Source organism: Diplotaxodon limnothrissa, linkage group LG20 (assembly GCF_057381915.1).
Source record: "Diplotaxodon limnothrissa isolate DT_005_m linkage group LG20, D_limnothrissa_male_GT1.1, whole genome shotgun sequence".
NCBI lineage: Eukaryota > Metazoa > Chordata > Actinopteri > Cichliformes > Cichlidae > Diplotaxodon > Diplotaxodon limnothrissa.
The window spans coordinates 2855880-2871227 of NC_140615.1; the positions used below are offsets into that span (position 1 = coordinate 2855880).

At 39.2% G+C, this 15348-nt stretch overlaps 1 protein-coding gene across 2 annotated transcripts in view; it reads left to right on the forward strand.

Moving 5' to 3' along the window:
- The first annotated feature begins 2775 nt into the window (after positions 1-2775).
- LOC146610237 (chemokine-like protein TAFA-2) overlaps positions 2776-15348 on the forward strand; it is a 43820-nt gene continuing 31247 nt past the window's right edge. Inside the window, exons 1-2 of one of the 2 annotated variants that reach the window (XM_085344177.1) lie at positions 2776-2819; positions 2898-3055. In XM_085344177.1, the coding sequence (XP_085200303.1) occupies positions 3046-3055 (10 nt within the window). In that variant the 5' untranslated portion in view covers positions 2776-2819; positions 2898-3045. Of the gene's footprint in view, positions 2820-2897; positions 3056-13863; positions 13923-15348 lie in introns of those variants that run through there. The other variant, XM_085344178.1, reaches the window with a different exon arrangement.

The window sequence follows — 15348 nt, forward strand, 5'->3', positions numbered from 1 at the left end:
TCAGGCCCGGCCCTAACCAATCTGGCGCCCTAGGCAAGATTTTAGGTGGCGCCCCCCTACATCGGCAGTGTAGTGTATGTACTCACAAGAAACCGAATAGCTTTGTCTTTGACCTTCTTTTTTTTTTACTTAAAGAAAGCAAATTCACAATCAGAATAATTAACAAGATAAAAAAAGATATGAATAAATAAATGAATACAAAAAATAAAAAATGAATATATGAAATACAATAAATTTTACATACATAAACACAATAAAACGTGTCAACAAGTTGGCTAAAATAAATTAAAAATACAATATAAATAAGGCAACAGGAAGACCGCTTGATGCTGCTGCATCATGGCTGGGTTGTGCTGCTGAAGTGGAGGCAGCAGCGGTAGATGTGGTAGATGGCCCAGGGGTGGGATTTAGAAACTTCAACAGTGCATCTGAAGAGAGGAGTATGTGACACCACTGAGAATTAAAGTCTAATAATAAAAACATGATTCCAGGAATAAAATGAAATGATATAATATAAATGAAAAACCAAAGAGATATATATATGATGTTAACTGATATGCAGATTAGATTCAATTTATTGTCATCATTACAGTGAAATGCTGAATAGCAGAATGCAAAGTAACAGTATAATATCATATGAGAATGTTATGTTATGATTATCTTTGACCGAATCACAGCAGTGCTCATATTAAAAAACAGCATTCCCTCTCATGTGATATTGCTTAATTAACATTAATGATGTGCACTTTAACAACTAGGCTTACAACTATAATATATACAGGGGTGGAAAAGTGACTATTACCTGCAGGGTAAACGTTAGCTAACCAGAAGGCAATAACAATGTAAACAAAAAACACCTGCTTAAAAGATGAATACAAATGAGGAATGGTGGGAAAGGTGGGAGTACTGTAATTACCTAACGTTACATTATTATTTTCCATAACAATTTAGCCCCCTCCACAATATTAACTGACGTTAAAACAGTTAACTAGCTATTTATTGATTAGCAATTAGCGAATCATGTAACATTAGCTTAATGCTAAAAATTTAGGTTACTATCACATTCAAATAATTTCATGTAGGCTAACGTTACCTACCTCTGTCTTTTTCTCGTTTCTCCTCCTCTTCTTTTCTCTTTTTTCTTCCCTGGGCACCTGACAGTTTTGGCCGTTTTGACATCTTGTGTTGATTTTTTGATGTGGTGACGTCCAAAAGGAACCATGATACGGGAAGGGAGGGGGCGCACCGTGCGGGGAGGGGGGGCGTAATGTTGTAACAAATAATGTTTCTATTAAATAAGCTTTACTTTGCATTTTAATTAACGTGGGATTATTTTTTGTATTTAGAATTAATAGTACCAACTTTTTTTTTTTTTTTCAACATTTATGGCACTGGCGTGGCGCCCCCTGATGGACGGCGCCCTTAGCATTTGCCTATACGGCCTATGCCACGGGCCGGCCCTGCTCTGGCTTCTTTTTCTCCCTCGCTCTATATCAGCGGTTACAGTTGACAAATTTCATGACTGAATAACTGAATTAGCATATACTCTCCTTCACCAATCACTGTGTCCTTGGTAATGCGCGTATTGTTTTAAGCCATTAACGTGCCAGGAGTGTATCTGATGATTGGGTACAGGCCTTCTAGACTTTTGGAGTTTGTCACAGGATCATCTTCTGTACTTATTCCTGCTCAAACAAGATTCCACCGATATTCTGGAGAAATGTGTTTCTAATGTCTGTCAGGCAGGCTGCCTGTTTGCTGAAATATTGAACAAGAAGATCACAAAGCAATCAAAATGGTTTTTCTACTGGAGGACAGTGTGTTTATAGCTGGGGTTTTTTCTTTTTTTTTTTTTACCAAGTGTAGCAAATGAATATCTATAAAAGCAGAAAGGTGATGCCAGACAGCAAGATGAACTCTGCTTAGAGGCAGCGTGATTCATGGCCTCTGCCTAAAGAACCAGAGTAGCACATAAACAAAAATGGATTGTGAGGCTGTGATTGTGTTACTAAGGACTAGCACCATGCTCTTTATAGTGTATGTATATATGAAAATATTCTGTCTGGTAACTGAAACCCTTCCAGAGGCTTGTTAAAGGACATATATAGAGAAAACTAAATGTTTTTAGGCATGTAGACATGGTTAAGAAGAGTCACTGGAGTTCAAACAAAGCATCAGAATGGGGACAAAAAGTGGTTTAAGGGACTGGATGTGGCACAGGGTTTGGTGCCAGACATGCTAGATTTTGGAAAAATGCTGATTTATATAAAACCATCTCAATCCTTCTGACATATGGGGAATAGTAAAGAAGAAGCCCAAAACAAACAAACAAAAAAAGTGAGAGGAAATCTAATAACTACTTGCCACAGCCAGTTATGCAGAAGCACATATTTAAATTCCCAAATGGAAAGTATCAAAAGTTCAGTCTTGTGGTGATTAGGGATGGGAATCGAAAACGTTCCCACTGTTTCAATTCCTTGGAAGTGTTTGCCATTTTCGCAAACGATTCCCTTATCGATTCCAGTCGCCCCAAATGACGTCACCACGTTGCAGAGCGTCATTTACTTGATAGGAAACATGGCGGCTCAAACGCTCAAAAGTTTGGTTATACTTTACGAGAACGGATGAAAACAGGGCAACTTGCAACACTTGCTAAGTAGATATTTCATTTAAGGGAGGAAACACTACGAATATGCAAAAGCTCACAAACACGCGATGACCTTAAATGAATGTCGTGTTTTTAATTCCGCTCCGGACTCGTGAATCTCAACCCAGCAGCAGCGGTAACGTTTGCACGTCCTCTCCCGTTAATGCGGCAGGTAAATAATCAACTAACAGTGCATATTATGTTAGCGCAATCTGCCTTATTCCAAAACCTGCCATTACTGTGCATTTAGTGACCATGATGAGACAGAGTCTGGCTCAGATGCTGGCAGTTCTCGCTGCAGTCTGCCGGTAGCGTCTCCTTTCAGGCCAGGATAGACGAATGTCACCGAGCAGAGACTCAGTTTGTGGTCAAAGGCTTGCACCCGTTTGCCACAGCAGATGATTTTCAGTAAGTGAATGTGTTTAATTGTAGGCGGGGACATTACTGGATATTCTTGTGTAATTGCTGCAGAATAATTTATGTTAAACTTTGTTATTGCTACAGAAGAATATTTATTTTATTATTTTACATTTACAATGTTTTTCCTGGGGACCCTGTGACGCCCCATTGAAGAGCCGTAGGCTGGATCTCTGAAGCTCTCAGTGTTGGGTTTGTAAGGCCATGTTACTCCTAAATTTCTATCTTGTTCAAAGAGAAGATATAAAACAAAGTTCTAAGCTAATCGACCTTAGTGTTCTCCTTTTTAAAAAGAATCGATAAAGAATCGAATCATTAAACAGAATCAAAAATGGAACCGAAATCGTGAAAATCTTATCAGTACCCATCCCTAGGTGTGATGGAAGTGTTTGTTTGTTCTGGCACACATTGAGCCTGTTGAGCAACATTTAAATACTCTCCTTGAATGTAGTTGCTTTGCTTTTATAACCACAGCACACATCATCTCAGAAGTGTTTTTCTGACAATAAATTTACTATTAAAAAAAGTATCAGTACAGCTAGAGCACCTTTTAGATGTTTGAAGAATCACCTCATAAAAACTGCTTTTACAAATCTGCAAAAGGTGTGTGTTGTTTTTAGACCAGCTTCTCTGAACAACGTTAGTAGCACCTTCTTGAATTTATGTCAGAACGAATTTCAGCAGTTCTGAAGGTAAAACTGAGGCCAACCAAGTTTCTTACCAATGACTAGTGCTACCTCAAATTCAAGGATACTGTTCTTCAGCTTGATTGGAACAAATTGTAAACGATAGAGTGGTGCTAAAGAATTATTCACAAATCTTACAGGTCAGCTTCAATGTTTCAAAAATCACTGATGATTGTTCAAATAGCTGATGAAATGACAAAGTCAGGAACTGACTCACGCTGCCAGTTCCTGCTGCGTTTCTATGAATGCAGTGTTATCAGATTAAATGCTCCTGCAAACACACATAAAACACACTGTGCTCTATCATTACCCACGTATGATCTCCTACTTTATGGTGCCTTGCAACGCTGGCAAAACGAGATCTTTTTTAAAAATTTCCAAAAAACTGCAAAAGAGCTCAGATGATTATGAGAAAAACACTAAAAATTAATTAAGTTTGGGTTAAAGTCACACCGTTCAGCTGTACCTGAGCTAAAGAGCTGCTAATGCTGTTGTTGTTGTTGGTGTTGTCAGTTCCATTTTTGGATTTTAACGAAGGGTTGCCGAAGCAGGTACTTCCTCATGTTTGATTCAGCCGAGTTTGTGGGATCTTTATCTTGTTAGGTGAACGTGTAAAATGTTTCAACGTTTGAAAGGAGTAAAAATTGCCTAAATCTCGTTCTTTTAGTTTGGAATTTAAGGTTTTGTTTTCCTAAAGTGAACCAAAATACACAAAAATAAAAGTATTAATTTTTCTACTACTAATTAATGTTGAATTAATGTTAATACTTACAGGTGGCAAATATGAGGAATTTATGACAGTATTGAAGTGTTGTATTGGTTACACATGGTTATGTAATAAATCTCAACAGTTACAAATTTGACTTTCTTTAAAATCTATTGAAATCATTGTGACTTTATGAGAACTTTATGTTATGTTCTCACGTCTTGAATGAAACAGGACAGTGTGTGATAGTCGATGCATTTCTCCAAAAACAAGTACTGTGGAGCCTAAAATAATAAACTCCCTCTGTTGTTATAATTTCATAATTTAAAATTCAGTTACATCTAAATAGATCTGTAGATCTAGATGCTAAATTTGAAATAAAATGAAGATAGAATTGATTTCCCCCCTTCTCCATCAACCCTTCCGAGGTAATGTTAGATGGATGCACTGGTGTGTCTCTTTGTGCTGTGCTGATTACGTGTTTGGACTAATTGGTGTAAATAGAAAGTTTCCTTTCCCTGCACAGTGAGATTTCCTCACTGGGGTCCTCTCATTGCATTCATTAGAGGAAATCGTTACCTTTTAGCTCTCTAGCTAACCCTGCCTAGACCCACCTTGGTACAGTTTGCTTTCTTAAGTAAAAGCATAAAGCCTCTATTGACTTTGTTTTAGCCACTGACTGGAACTAGGATAGTTACCTGTTTTACTTATTTGAGGAAATCCAGTTTCCCTTTGCAAAAGACACCCAAGGACGTCTTGCATATGTGCACAGGACAATACAATATCAATATGAATTAGCAGTTTGTTAAGGAAATACTATAAAAAAGGCAAAGAGTAGCTTTGATTGAATTTTTTAGACTTCGCTTTCCATCATGTCCTTGTGTCCGCTGGTCTTTGGTTTTCAAGTCTCCTTCTCTCTCCCGTGTTGTTCCGCCGCTGCTGCTTTCCTCTCTTTTGCCCTCTGTTTCATATTCTCTCTTTCCTCCTCTTCCCAACTTTTACTTTATTTCACAGCTATTAAACCAGGAAATTTCAATCAGGTAGCACAGCGTGAATTTTTGCCGGGGCAGGAGAGAACGGGTGAACTTTTATTTAATGTAGCCGTTCTTTCTTTTCTCCTCTCCACCTCCATCTCGTCTCTCTTTTCTTCCGCAGCTGAACTCAACCTTGGCTCTTTATAGTTTATGATTCAATTTCCAATTTGTCCTCCAGAGGTATTTACCTGGTGGGTGGCGCAGCGCTTTTGTACTTATTTGTTTGTACAATGCTCGCCTTTGGTATTCATGGGAACACCGTCTTACAGACACATGCATTTGAATTTCCAATTCTGCGTCAGCAGAACTTTTGGCTCTGTTTTACATGAGTCACATTGAGACAGGAATCATCCTTTTAACTAAGAGTCGGGCTGAAATATGTATAACCAATATATACAATTTCCTTTTATTAGAGTCAAGGATGACCAGAGTAGCTTCGAAGAGGCTTGGGTGTTCTTGATTAAAGACACCTAGCAGACAAACTTTTTATGTTATATAATGGAAATCTAGCAAGGAATTCAAGTAGATTTCCAGGTGAAAGGTGTAAATAATAAAGATGGTGAAAGGTATCATATACAAATCTTTTAAACAACTAACTAAACTATAAACTAGCACCACAAAACAATTTTGTGACTTACTGCAGTGATGCTTCACAGTCTTCTGTTGAATACTGATACTAGATAGGAAAATGCTTTGAACAGTATATCTGCTAGTTGTAATGACAAAGTCATATGACCTGGCCCAGAAAATCTAAATCCGCATCCTGATTATATCACTTTCAAAGCCACGTTCATATCCACAGACTGCTAACACAACTATGATTTCATACCGCTTCGTGAAAGTTTAGGTAGCTTTGCTATGTGACCAGGATTTCTTTGCATGTCCCACTTGGACAAAACTCCAAGGCAGACCCAGGACACACTGCAGAGATTACTGCTCTCAGCTGGTTTGGGAAAGCTTTGGTGTCCCTCCAACAAAAAAAAAAAATATGCAGACTCTTTGCCTCAAAGAAAAATATGTAAAGCATACTGAAAATAATGAAGGTAGGGCAACTTATTCATTATGAGCACCCTGTACAATCTAATTAGTTACAGTATGTAACTATAAATAAAAAATAATAATTAAAAACACATCTCGTAATGCAGTTAAAATCCGCCCAACTTTTTATTTACACTGTTCTGCAGTGTCCAGCATATCCAGCAAGGTGGTTGGTTCTGCAGCCAGTGCTCCTTGCAGCAGCCTCAGCTATGGAGGTGCAGAACATTGTCCCCAGCCTGCTACTGTTGAACTGGGAGTTGAAGATCTCCTGAACCTCTACCAGGCGTCCCCAGTCTACACTATATGTTTGAGTGTGCCAGGTGTGTCCGGCATCCTCCCCCGCCACCTGATCCAACTCACCATCATGTGGTGATAGTTGATAGTTCAGCTCCTCTCTCAGTGTGCAGAACATACAGCCGCAGATACCCAAGCTGTTTATTGAGGTCAGCATCCCTCAACCTCCCAAATGTCCCCACAGGTGATATTCAGTGCCTCGATAGTCCTGACCGCCGCCCGACAAACAATAACACCATAACAGCATATCTTTAAAAAGGGCTATGCAACCATGGTCACTAACTTTTCATTCTGAATGCCTTCTATCTAGATGTAAAATCAATTCATTATTTCATTTTAATGACAAAGTGTCGATATACCTTTCAGATGATCTGTAGAATAATGTGGGTGCAAAAAAAATTGTTCAAAGATTTGCGGACTTCACTATATACTGTGCAGATAGTTTGGTACCTCTAAACTAGGTTTGTGAGATATGATCTTTCAAGAAATGCAGACCAAACTGTTGTTGTTTGCGTTTACTTACGCAGCATGTCTTGTAGAATTTACTGGAGTCAACAACAAGAACTGCTGGAATTCCTTTGAGGACAACAGCATAGTGCAGTCATATCTCACGTCTAATAACAGAAGACAGGAAAAGATCAGTAAACACTCTCACAAAGCACAAGCGAGAAGTAAAACAGGTTGGTCTAAAGTACGATTAAACTTTAGCATGATTAATATAAATGACTCTGAAAATTACTAATATATACGAAAACTAAAAAAAACACTCAATTGACATCTTTCTGTCCAACAGCTTACTGGGAGGAGTGCTGGTCCAGAGCCTCAAACCAAGCGTACAGCACAGAAAGTCGATCGCATACAAATATAAACTGTCAGATAATGAAGTCAAATATGAAATGAGGCAAAGCAGCACGTTGGAACCTATTTAAGTACAGAATAGAGTAAGTGTGCTTAGATACATTCCACCACTGAAAAGCAGCATCTCCAGCTTACTTAGTTGAACTAAACTGAGTTGATCAGCTTTTAGTGCTAATAACAAGTTGATAATTACTGAGTTCACTCTACTTAATATTTTTAATAAGGCACATTATTAGGTTTTACAGTGTATCTGTGTGAGACTATTGACTAGTCTACTGATTATTTGCAGTTTATTTTCTATGAGATTTGGTTCTGTTGTTCTCAGATTGAATTTCTTTTGTGTTAAAACAAAGCTCATAACAGCTACTTTCTCTGGCTTGCTGTTACCATTATCTTGTCTTAGTCTGTACTCATTCATTGTTTTGTATGTTTGTCCCGTCCAGCTTTGAGTTTTTGGAGCTTTTCTCTGGTCTAGAGCACAAGAGCAACACGTACTGCACATAATGCTCACGTTATAGTCAAATTAAAAACTTCCCGTTACACCTCATGTTTGGACTGTAACCAGAAAGCTGAGCCCTTCAAAAACAGGATGTATTTCATTGAGTCAGTGGGTGTTTATTATTTGCATAGTTATGAATTGCCATTGAAAAATGCACCTCTGAATCTTATTGTATAATTTGTAAACAGGCATGCTCAGAGCACATCAAAGCCTTTTGCTTTACCTCCTTGGGGTCCATTTGCTCTCATATCGCTCCCTTTTCTTTTCCCCGTGTACACAGTTTCTGTGTTTGATCTCAGGAGATTCAGCAAATGACCAGGTGTTTGGAAAGCAAACAAACGGCTGGATGTTACCTTTTGAACCATTTACATATTTGTGTCTGTCAGGAAATGCAGGACTCCATCCAAAGCTTTTGTTTTCTCAGCCATGTGTACCAAGAAAGATCTGAATGGATTAATGCTACTAAACAGCAAATCATAAACCCAATTCCTGTTTAGCTTTGGTACATATGCACACTCCCCAAGTGTGGCTTGTCTTCTGCTGGCTGGATGTAAAGTAGCATTGACTGGCCCTTTTTTTTCTGTTTTCCCAGCAGAGCTTGTATGAAACACACTTCTCCTATATTGGAGCTTCGCATACGTTGACATGAAAAATAATAAATGAGTTTAAACCTTCATTTAACAAGGCAGCCGCAGAAGCAGATTTCCAGTAGTGTTTGTGTTAGAATGATGCAGATAATGGACCGCCGCTATTAGAATCAAGTCTCCAAATGAAGAAGAAATTAAAGGGTCATCCTGGACCAAGACTAGAACATGTTTTGACATGAAGAATAAATTAAGCAAATAGGAACAAGCTGAAGGGAGCCGAGCACAGAGCAAGTATATATTTTCTTCCAGTTGCGTTTGCTTCAATATAAGTGTGATTTTTGTAAAAGGCACATTTTGTGTATTTTCAAGTGAAGCAAACTTTACCGCATTGACAGGGTGTCTATTCTGGTTGCTATAATGCCGATGTTGATATATTGCGCAGTATGCATATGATTGTGCTTTTGTGTGTTTGCGCGGCTGTGAGGAACAGCTTCAGTATTCCTGACAGCAGCTCCAGAGTCATACATTGATGGATGGGGTGCTCTTTACTTTACTGATGTATGTGATCAGTGCTGATGCAAGGAAAGAGAACGAGACTGAAAGAGAGGGAGAGATGGCTGAGTTGTGCTGCCTCTGCAAATTTCATTCTTTCTCTTTCACGGTGCTTCCTTCTTTTCCAGTCTGTCTGCATTAATCCTCTCCTCTCTCGGAGAGTTTCCCACTCTGTTGATTCTGTCAGTATCTGCATATGCTTTATTCTCACCAGCATCATCGCCTTAACTAATATGACACAGTGTCTCCAAGCACAGCATATGCTGAACAGGGCAACTTTCAGCAGATTACTAGATTATAGATTAAGTGCAGAGAGTTGAGTATGTGAGAAAGTGTGTGTCTGTGCGTGGGTGTGTTTTGCACATCTCTTTCCGGTACATGTCTTTAAAGAGGACACAAACATCATGTTTGTCAAAGTGTCCAGGCTGGCCTCTCATGTAGCCTAAATGTGTTTAAGAGGCTTTTACTTTTAGTCTTTTGCTGTTGTGAGTTAAATAAAACAGCAGTAATGCAGCTTGACTAATCCTCTCATGCAACTAATCCTTGCAGAACACCACTGTAAATACTCTGTGGGCTGCATTAAAGCCCAAATCACTCAATCCCTCACTGAGTGTTTTATGCTTATTTTGGTTCAGATTAATAGAAATGCTTCAATTTTTCATCTGTGAGGGAGATATACAGAATCAACACAGCTGGACTTCTGATATTTTTTGTGTGTCTGTCTGTCTTTGTACTGAAGCACATACAGTATTCAGTGTGAAAATCAATACGAGACTGCATGCTTGAGCTACACAGCGGTCGCAGAAATGGATCCGAGTTATGATGCCATATCTGTGGAACATGCCCTGAGATGACTTGTGTGGTTTTTATCTAAACTCAGTTGAAATTGAAACATCAGCTGGGTCAATTTAAAGGTAAACAAATGGCTTGTAAAACATCTCTGACAGCTGGAGAAAAGAGTTCTTTATATTTCAATAACTTAATTGTTTGTGTGGAATTTAAATAAAACACAAATTATAAAGAGCTACGATGCACACTTCATTACTACATGCAAATAGAAAAAAGAAAGAACAAACAACCTACTTCTGAGTGTTTCCGAGCCCCGGCCATGGGAACAGGAGAAGCAATAAAAATACAGTTTCGTGTGTGCAAACATATAAATGTGCACACAACACAGCCTTTCCTTGAAGCTTCCTGAATTACAAAAAATACAAATGCTTTTAAGAAAACTGAAGAAACTGTGAAATGTGTATCACGTTTTTACTTCTTCTTCTCTTTTTTTTTCTCAAAATGAAACTTTTCAACTGAGTTCTTTAATATGTCCCCTGGTGGGTCTGAAGTGAGTTACACCAGCTGCCTAAAGCAAATGCAGAATATTTGCCATGCTGCAAACACTTTGCTGTTATTTCCTTTACCAATAAAAAAATAAATAGAAAATGTGGGACTTTGAGAGCCAAAGAGATATGCAAAAAGAAAAGCAATTTAAGCAGTGTCCTGCTGTTTGAAGTTATTGTGCTGGTCAGACCTTTGTTCAGATTCACACAGTGCAGAGCTGTGCACGGATTGTAAAGTTTAAGGTGCAACGGGTTATTCATAGGCAGTTGCAGTGGGCACTGTCCTGAGGAGAGATCTAATCTGGAAAGATAAGTGGAAACACCTGTGTGGGTGTACGGTAGGCATTTGAGGCCTTTAAAAGCCCCGTTCTATCAAACAGGTGTTTTCAGCCTAATTACACCTCCAGTAAAAGCTCGATGGAGCTGTGATGGAAATTACATGTTAGCAGACTCTTGTTATAGTAATGACAAAGGTGCACGTTGTCCTTTACTACTGGAATGTGTTCATGGCATGCCGTTAACTTGTTATATAAGGAAAAGCACAAGTGAAACCTGTTTCATTAATGATGGTTATATTCCATCAAGTGCCCCAGTAAGTCACAACACTGTGACAGTAAACCAGCGGGAACAGTACCAGATGCTAAGGCGAACTCACCTTAATGGAAGACAGTTGTTGTAAATGTCATTCCTGCTATGCCATGGCAAAACATCTGCTGTGAGAGAGGTCTATTACAGCAAAACACCCACATAGAAGATGAGGGGAGTGTCACTCAAGCTCTGTTTGTACGTTCCTGCAAACTTCCAATATGTCCAATCAGGCAGGCTCAGTGAAAACAAGTGTTTGTGTGTGGACTGTGGATATGACTGAGCTTTAGTTCTGCAAAAAACTGTTTATTCACATTTTGCAATGTTATTGCCGTTATTCCAAGACAGTGTGAGCCCTGTGCTAGCTTTGTAGCCACTTCAGACAAATAGCCTAAAATAGCCTTTCAACCAATCATTTTGCAACATTTAGGCTTGTATTGTGAAGAACTGTTTTATCCCAAACCAAAACATTTCCTAAACAAACCAAGTGAAAAATTAAAGTGAAAAAAAAAAATGCAACAAAACAAAACAAACTGCAACTTTGCTGATCTATGGCAGTGCTGAATTAGCTTCCCCTTATATTAAATGTTTGTAGCACTTTACTACTGAGTGTTGAAGGTCAGTTTTAAGTAGAAAAGAAATAAAACAGAAGTCAAATTAAGATTATATCCATGTAGGTGGAAGGCAACATACGTCTATTTCCATTGTAATGTTATTTTGCATCTCTGGCTCTCTTCCACAGCATCTTTTTCCTGTCTTCATCCCCTCGCCCCAAACAGGTGGCAGCAGATGGCCCCGCCCCTCCCTGAGCCTGGTTCTGCTGGAGGTTTCTTCCTGTTAAAAGGGAGTTTCTCCTTCCCGCTCTCGCCAAAGCGCTTGCTCACAGGGGGGTCACATGATTGTTGGGGTTTTCTCTGTTTCTTTGTTCGTATTATTTTAGAGTCTTTACCTTACAATATAAAGCACCTTGAGGCAACTGTTGTTGTGATTTGGTGCTATATAAATAAAATTGAATTGAATGAATTCGTATAAAAACAATGATGTACATTAGTTAACATTCAGAAGAGCTGAAGTAGATAACGAGTAGAAAATACCAACATGTCTCTGTTACTGTAAGGAAATGGTGCCTTTAGATTAGCAGTTTCATGTTGTGGGATGTCAACAAAAGATGAGCGTGTGAGCGAGTGAATACAGATCTGTACAAATGCAATAACTGCCTCTCTATTCTCACGGTTTCCTAGGTGCATAACACAGACTTGAAACTTCGGTTGTATTTTATTAATTGCCCAACGTTGCTCATTCCACAAAGTCTAATCATCTCTTAACGCTTAAACTCTCCTGTTTTCATATAGCATTTACAGTCAGAGCAGGCTGCGCTTTTACTCCCCTTCCTTTCTTTTCTTTTTCCTTTTGTTTGCCTTTATGTCTCTCTCTCACACTCTCTCTCTCTTCTCATCTTTCCACCTCTGGCTTTGCTGCCAGCCAGCCTCAGACACACCAGGGTTTCCCTTTCATTTGGTAGTGTGAGATGGGATGAGAGACTAGTGAGGGAAGGGGTGGAAAGATGATGAGCTGTCCTGATGAATGTAGTTAGAGAGAAAGTGCTGACGCAAAGGAATTAGAAGCTAGAAGAATTAGAAGAAACAACAAGTTTCACGCAGCAGTCATAGAGACCATCAGATAACCTGTCTGAAGTAAAATATGAAGTAAGCATGTCTATCATAGAAATAAATCGAGTGATTATGTTCCAGCATTATAGAGGATGATACATTTTTAATGACGTTCATGTGTGGATGCTTGGAACAGTGATGCCTAAGTATCTGCAAGAGTGGGAAGTTTAGTGTGTCGTTACTGTTAAATATCTCCAAAGATGCTATTGACTCTTAAGGTGCAAATTCTATATGTAGAGCAACTGGTTTAAATGTGTGGCTTTAACTTTATTACAGCACAGGTGAAGCCAAAGGGCAGATATGCTTCACCATATTTTCTAGTCTTTGGCTTGAAAGGTTGGTTTGGAAACGTATTTGGCGATGCTTCATCTCCTGCTTTGCGTTTGTGTGGGAGCTCCGTCAAAAACCTGTCTGTTATGCTAGCAAGCGTTCTTCTTTTTTTTCTTTTCATACCGCGCCCCCCTAGGGGGCGGGCCCCACACTTTGGGAACCTCTGCCCTATACTCACATATAGAAGTATCACTGGCTTATAACTGGAAGTAAGTACTACGCGTGTGTGTGTGTGTGTGTGTGTGTGTGTGTGTGTTTAAGTGGAATAGCTAACATGTACATTTTTAGTTTGTAAGGTGCACGTCCATGAGCAACCTCAAGGCTGTTTCAGATATTTTGAGTGTGCCATCTTTCCATTTTCGTATTTTGCAGTAACATTCATACAAAAACTGGACACAGAGAGCAGTTGCAAAAGTCAAGCTTTATTAACAAAAAAAACCTGATACAGCAAATAATTCATCTGTACGAAGGCCAACAAAAGCATGAGTCTACAGAAATCCAACCATGAAGGACAAACTGAAGAAAGATGCAAAACAAATTTAATGAGGGACAAATAGGGTTTCAGAAAAGCTGAAGAATACAGAGCTGGAATTAAAACGTTACTGAAACAGCAAAGTGACTAAAACAAGACTGAAGGAAAGCTGAACATGCTGTTCATGTTGTGGATTCATCTCTGCTGATGGAAGTAAACAATTTTCTTTCTGTAGGAAATTACATTATTCAGTAAAGTCTAAAGTGTTGTGGTGGCTTGGATATACTTAATCTTTCAATCTGCATAAGCCTCAGTGACTACCTGGTAACCAGCTGGCAACAACTATGTTACTGGGGGAAAATGAGCCAGCTGGTTGAAGGTGGTTAAAAGAGGTTCCTGACAGTCGGTGTGAAACTGATTCAAGTCTAAAGATGGGACAAATGTTGTGAATGTGTATTAGGGAAAAATGTGTATTTCCCAACAAGTTGGCTGGTGGTTGCAGGAGGGTGATCATGATAAAATGACGGCACTGAAAACAGAACAGGTCTAGTGTGTTGCAGGTTGCCTGCATGGAAGATGGCTGCTTATCTGCTAACACTCACCAGCTAATTGAGAAGTGATAGTGAAAGGCAAAACTTTTACTTTGAATTCAGTCTCTGTCTCCGGTTTGTGTTGCACTTTTTGTTTAGCGATTAGTTGCTGAGTGTTTGTGTTTTCCATGCAAATGAATGAATGCTAATATTCTTATGACCAAAGCATTCACAAGGAGGTTTGTGGTGCACCTCCCTTTAAGTAGCTGACAAATGAAGTAGTGTGTTCAAAAGTTGAAACCAGTTCTCTGAGGATGAAATGGGGTGAAAACAAAGCTCATCAGTGTTGCTTTGCTCTTGATATCACTGGAAAAAATACAGTGGCATAGTTTGTCACAGCTAAATTGAACACGTGCTAAAATTTCTTTCCTGTGCTCCGTGCTGGAATATCTCTGTAACGGTAGCATAACTGTAATACTGAGTTACAGATTATACTGCAATGTGAGCCTGTAAAATGCCTGTGAAAGTCAACAGCACCGTGAATATAGCTCCATTTCTTTGATAATATTTCATGTTCATGTTTGTTTTTCCACAAAGTATGACCGTGCAAAGACACTGTTTCATTCTCAAGAAAGCTTATTTCAAAATGTGTTTTGGGGGATTTTCACTCGTCCCTCCACTGTTCCAAAAAAGCTGCGACAGTCTGTATCTGTCTAATTTTCAAGGTTTGCAGATGACGGCAGCGTCGGCATGCTGTGAACTGGCTGGTGGAGCCTGGTGTAACATATGGGACTGTCCGGTCTCTCACAGAGAGTAAACAGGCCGATAACAGACCATTTATCTAGATCTGTGAAACGACGTAGCTACAGCATTGATATAAACACCAACCATAACTCACACACATGCACACACACAAACGCACGGCTACGTGTTAAAGTAAAATATGTCTGACATTTATGAGTGTCCGTCCTTATTCCTCTGACAGGGAGAGAATTCAGACAGAATGAAATCCTCATCAACATGGCTGCTGTGCTATAAACCTCTCGTTTGCTGACTGACAAAGAGAAAACTGGAGGAAGGGGGGGGGGGGGTTGGACTGAACACAGTCA